Source organism: Bison bison, unplaced genomic scaffold, assembly GCF_000754665.1.
Source record: "Bison bison bison isolate TAMUID 2011002044 unplaced genomic scaffold, Bison_UMD1.0 scf7180017864277, whole genome shotgun sequence".
NCBI classification, from domain to species: domain Eukaryota; kingdom Metazoa; phylum Chordata; class Mammalia; order Artiodactyla; family Bovidae; genus Bison; species Bison bison.
In genome coordinates this window covers 1,260,320-1,266,638 of record NW_011494849.1, presented here as the reverse complement: position 1 = coordinate 1,266,638, position 6,319 = coordinate 1,260,320, and the positions used below count along the sequence as shown (strand labels likewise).

Genomic DNA, 6,319 nt, shown 5'->3' with positions numbered 1-6,319 from the left:
TGGTATGGGGAGGGAGGAGGGTTCAGGATGGGGAACACATGTATACCTGTGGCAGATTCATTTTGATATATGGCAAAACCAATACAATATTGTAAAGTTTAAAAAAATTCAAGTAATTGACAATATCTGTAGAGTGAAATTTACTTTCTATATATTGTACAAGAAACTGAGAGCACACAGACAATTAAGTAACTTTTTCTGACTTCAGGGAGATTACAGACCAGTAATCATAGACAATTAACAAAGACTTTTAAATCTTCATATAAAATAACTACACAAAGTTGAAAATTAACTAAGTTTCTTTCTATTGGTCCATTTGGGCTGTTATAACCGAATACCAGAATACCATTGGATGGCTTAAACAATGAACATTTATTTTCAGAGGCTTGCTGTCTTGGAAGTCAAATATTAGTCTTCTAGAAGATTCCATGTTTGGTAAGGTTTCCTCTTTAGTTGATAGCCACCTTTTTCCTGTCTTCACATGGCCGAAAGATCAAGTGAACTCTTGGAGGTCTCTTTATAAGGTTATTGATTCCATTCATGAGAACTTAAACTTTATGATCTAGTCATTTCCTGGGGTCCACCTCCAGGTACCACCAATTATGAAGAAGTTAACTTATGATTTTGTAGAAAGGACACAAATATTCAGTCTATAGCAACATCCAAATGATGGGGAATAAATTACATAAGATCTGATAAAGTCAAATGTTTGGTTTCATTTGTTGAATAGTATTGTTTTGAGAGGGACTTCTCTGGTGTTTCAAATGGTAAAGAATCTGCCTACAATGCAGGAGACCTGAGTTCAATCCCTGGGTCAGGAAAATCTCATGGAGAAGGAAATGGCAACATGGCAACCCACTCCAGTATTCTTACCTTGAGGACTCCATGGACAGAGGAGCCTTGTAGGCTACAGTCCATACAGTTCATGGGGTCACAAAGAGTCAGACATGACTGAGCAACTAGCACTTTCACTTTCATTGTTTTGAGAAGACTTTGAGATATTATAATAAATCTCCATGTAACCGGGATAAAAATCAGGATATGAGGTTCCTTACACAGTGTGATTTACTAGTGAAAATAACCCATGGTCCAATAGCTTTACCTCTCATATGAATGCAAAAGTCGCTTAGATTTGTCTGACTCTTTGTGACCCTATGGACTGTATAGTCCATGGAATTCTCCAGGCCAGAATACTGGAGTGTGTAGCTCTTCCCTTCTCCCGGGGATCTTCCCAACCCAGGGACTGAACCCAGGTCTCCTGCATTGCAAGTGGATTATTTATGAGCTGAGCCACCAGGGAAGCCTACCTCTCATGAACCCAGCCTAAATAAGGGAGGCAGAATACTGTTTCTTTGATCACAAACTTCCAATCATTCTGAGGCAAATAATATTTTATTTCAAGCCTCATTCAGAAAGAGAGACAATTTTACGAATGATGTCTCTGTTAAATAAAACAATAAACCTATTCTATTTCATAGCAACTTGTATATCATTACTAAGGGAGATAGAATGGCATATATGGCTAGCATTTTTAAAACTGTATCACCCAAAATATCTATTATTAAGCTCTGAAGTTCATTTCTGAAGTTTGTGGATTATAGTTTATGCTAAATTTACACATGAAAGGCAGAGCCTGAGTCTCCATAGAAAGCTATGGACACTGTAGCAAAAAAGGAGATGGGGATATTAAAAAATATCAGCAGTATCATCAAATATTCTAAAGTATCTAGGAAAGTGAAAAGGTCATATTTATGATAATATAACTCCAAAAAACTTAGTCCCCTTGAAGAGATAATGATGATGAAAAATATTTCATTTACACCATATTCATTCAAATTATATTTTTAAATGTACCCTCCTTATGATTAATAACTATGAAACATCATTCTACTTCAACATTAACATGATAACAATATTAACAAATAAAGCAATGATAAAGCAATTTATTTAACATGATAAAGCAATATTAACTTACAATTACAAAACTAAGATACGAACTTCAAATATTAATATAGATTATCTATATGTGCAGCTTCCTTAGTGGCTCAGTGGTAAAGATCCTGACAGCTAATACAGGAGACACAAGTTCAATCTCTGGGTCAGGAAGATCCCCTGGAAAAGGAAATGCTAACCCACTCCAATATTCTTGCCTGGGAAATTCCATGGACAGAAGGAAACTGGCAGGCTATTGTCCATGCATTTGCAAAAGAATTCACCATAACTTAGCAACAAATAACAACAATGTTTGCATGTAAAGGATTGAACAAAAATTTTATGACATATTACTTATTTTTCTGAAATCTGTAATGATTTATATTAATTTTGAAAAATATTATATTATTTGAGAGAGCAATGAGAAATTCCTACAATAACTAAAATATGTTTACAGTATTAACTGTAACTAAGCTCATATATAGAATATATATCTATAGTCTCAGTAGAGACATTTTACACTGCAAAACTATATATAGTTTATTTTAAAAAATGAGACAAACTTACAGGTGTATTTCAAACAAAATATATACTTTGAAATAGAAAATAATGGAAAAATTAAAGATATATTTTATTCTTTAGAAGAATTCACATAATAAATATTTTTATCATACCCAATTAATTGAATTGTGAGGAGAAATTTAATAAATTTTGATATTACACAAGAGCATTTGATATTACACCATAAAAGAGCAATTCTTCATTGAAAATGGGCCATATATTTCCCAGCTGTCCCATTTCTTTTTCTGGTCCAGAGCTTTTTCATGGCAGTTTTTATCTCACTATTTCTCAGAGTAAAGATTAGAGGATTCAACATAGGGGTGATAATTGTATAAAACACAGTTAAGGATTTATCCGTGGGTAAGGTGGAAGGAGGCCTCACATACAGAAAAATACAAGGCAAAAAAGAAAGGACCACCATGGTAATGTGGGAGCCACAGGTGGACAAGGTTTTGCACCTCCCTTCTTGACTAACATTCCTTAGGGAGTGCAGGATGACCCCATAGGAGACAAGTAAGAGTGTAAAGGTGACCACAGACATTGCCCCATCATTGGCCACCACTGTGAAAGCAGTGATGTAGGTGTCAGTGCAAGCAATTTTTAACAAGGGGTACACATCACAGATGAAATGGTCAATGATATTCGGGCCACAGAAGGGAAGATTGTAAACAAAGAGAGGATGAAATACTCCGTGTAAAACCCACCAATCCAGGCCAGCAACAGCAGCAGAGCACACACCGGCTGATTCATGATTGTCAAATAATGCAAGGGTTTACAAATGGCCACATAACAGTCATAGGCCGTGATGACCAAGAGGCATATATCAGCATCACCAAAAAAGTGCCACATAAAAATCTGGGTCATGAAAGCTAGGAAGGAAATGGGTTTCTTCTCACACAGTAAGCCTGTTATCATATCTGGCATGACTGTAGTAGAATAAACAGCATCTATAAATGATAGGTAGCCAAGAAAGAAGTTCATGGGAGCATCCAGGGTTGGGCTGACCATCACAGTCACAATAATGAGTAGGTTGCCCATCATGGTCCCAATATAGATTAGCAAGAACATGACAAGTAATATTTTCTGACCCTGGACACTCTGAGTGAGCCCCAGGAGGATACATTCAGTTACATTGTTCCTTTGTTTCATAGTTGCTTCTGAATGTCTATGTTTCAGATAAAATTACCTGTAAATATAATTATTATGAGAGATTCCCTGAAATCTTTAGAAATTTTGTTTTTTCATTCAATCAATAGGCAGTATGGTTATTATGTTTCATACTTTTAGGGTACATAATACAAAACTGATTAAAACAACATCTCTAACCTCAAAAATCATATATACTAATAAAGAGGAAGTAATTTAAAGACATGTGAAAGAAGGACACATTTTTAAGTAAATGAGGTGCCTCACTTACCTTTCCAACTGAAAACTAACTAAATTGCATGTATAGTTAATATTTTATCAAAGCTGAATGTCAATTAAACTTTTAATAAGGAGGTAAAGTAAAAAGTATCTTTACTTTTAATTTACCAAGTTGATGACTGTGTGCATTCTAGGGGTAGAAGAATCTTCTTTACCAATCACTGAAATTCCATACAGATATATTTAACAATTTCACTTTTTTCCAAAACTCAAGAAAAGAAACTCACACCATCAATTAACAAAAGTATAGTAGTTTAAAGAAAGATTTACATTTGAGAGGATATACACAGAATTAATATCTAAATTAAACCACTATCTCTAAGCAATGAACAAAAAATAAATAAAAATGTAAAATGGATAAAAATACAAAACATTAAAGGAAAAATAAATTTAAATGATAAATGAATATGTGATAAGATGTTGTAGGTCACTAATCAACAGAGAAGTAGAAATTTTTCCCATAGCCTTACCTATACTATGTATTATGATTTTTGAATATAGGTTAGCCAAGCAATAAAGTAAAAAGAATCCCATTTTGTTTTGCATTTAATCATTCATTTATAAAATTTCATTAATGACATAAATGATAAATGTATGATTGGTCTCCAGATAAAGTTAAATTAACTGCAATGTTTATATAGAAACACATAATTTATATACAGATACAAATTTTAAAAATATAAATAATAAATCATTTAATACATGCTATGCACCATGTACCAGACATTTTATACATATTTTCTCACTGAATTCTCAAATGAGGTATAATGAAACATTTTATGACTCAGATAAAGCAAAACATAATTTGCTTAACAATATGCAGTTTGTGGTGTTAAAGCCTGGATTTGAATCCAAGAAGCTGATATGTGTTTCTTGAATCTGAATTTCTCATGGAGCTAAATTATTTATTATTTATTCAATAAAATCCTGGACAACAGGCAGTGATAACAATGTATTTAGGGGGAGCCTCTCGGTCATCATTTTACAGAAGGAGTAGTGCCCTGTGTTCCTCAGAGACCCATGCCTTGAACACAGGCATCATCAACAGACTCTAATGAAGGACTTTATTTATTTATTTTTATATGGTAATGATAACCCTGTATGGGAGACAGCAAAAGAGACACAGATGTATAGAACAGTCTTTTGGACTCTGTGGTGGAGGGGCGGAATGTTTTGGGAGAATGGCATTGAAACATGTATAATATAAGAAATGAATTGCCAGTCCAGGTTCGATTCAGGATACAGGAAGCTTGGGGCTGGTGCACTGGGATGACCCAGAGGGATGGTACGGGGAGGGAGGTGGGAGGGGGTTTCAGGATTGGGAACATGTGCACACCGTGGTGGATTCATGTTGATGTATGGCAAAACCAATACAATATTGTAATTAGCCTCTAATTAAGATAAATAAATTTAAAAAAATAAAGAGATTGTCATATTGGATTTATTTATTTTGGAGGGACTAGTTATTTCAAAAAGACATTTATCAATTTTCAGTATCAAAACAGTTACACTATTGTTTTTTTTTTTTTTTTCTCCCAATTGGTCCCCAAAGAGACCTCACCAAAGGAGAGAACATTTTAAGCCAATTAAGCTGCAGGATGCACCCCTAACAGACCTCACTGAAACCTCATCAAAAGAGGGGGATTGGGTAGGGAAAGAAACTTTAAAAGATCAGCACACTGCTAGCCCACAGACTGTAGAGAGCTCTCACAGGCAGAGGGGTGACCAGTTTGCCTCAACCCCAAAGATGAAGGACTTTAATGGGGTTATTTTAACTCACAATCTCCCAAACTCACTGTTTTCCTTGAAAGATGAGAGGAGATGGAATTATCTGCAGTAGGACTTTCTCTTGTTGGAAATTCCTACCCCATTGTTTATACAAAAATTAATGCTTCTTTGCAATGCTTCCAGAAAGAGGGGCCTAAATCCTTGAACAATCTCTATTGATTTCACCACTCCCCATCCCAAGTAAATCATCGGCATCACCCTCAGCACCAATATTAACACCACCCATGTATGTGAGTACATATAAACTGTGGAAAATTCTGAAAGAGATGGGAATACCAGACCACCTGATCTGCCTCTTGAGAAATTTGTATGCAAGTCAGGAAGCAACAGTTAGAACTGGACATGGAACAACAGACTGGTTCCAAATAGGAAAAGGAGTAAGTCAACCTGTTTATTTAACTTATATGCAGAGTACATCACGAGAAACGCTGGACTGGAAGAAACACAAACTGGAATCAAGATTGCCGGGAGAAATATCAATAATCTCAGATATGCAGATGACACCACCCTTAGGGCAGAAAGAGAAGAGGAACTCAAAAGCCTCTTGATGAAAGTGAAAGAGCAGAGTGAAAAAGTTGGCTTAAAGCTCAACATTCAGAAAAGGAAGATGATG

General features: G+C 35.1%; 1 protein-coding gene across 1 annotated transcript; it reads right to left on the bottom strand.

The window, feature by feature from the left end:
* Positions 1-2,692: 2,692 nt before the first annotated feature.
* Positions 2,693-3,642, bottom strand: LOC104995144 (olfactory receptor 4A47-like). The gene is given in 2 exon segments (XM_010848880.1): positions 2,693-3,189; positions 3,192-3,642. Coding segments are annotated over 2 exon segments (948 nt in total).
* Between the last annotated feature and the right edge of the window lie 2,677 nt (positions 3,643-6,319).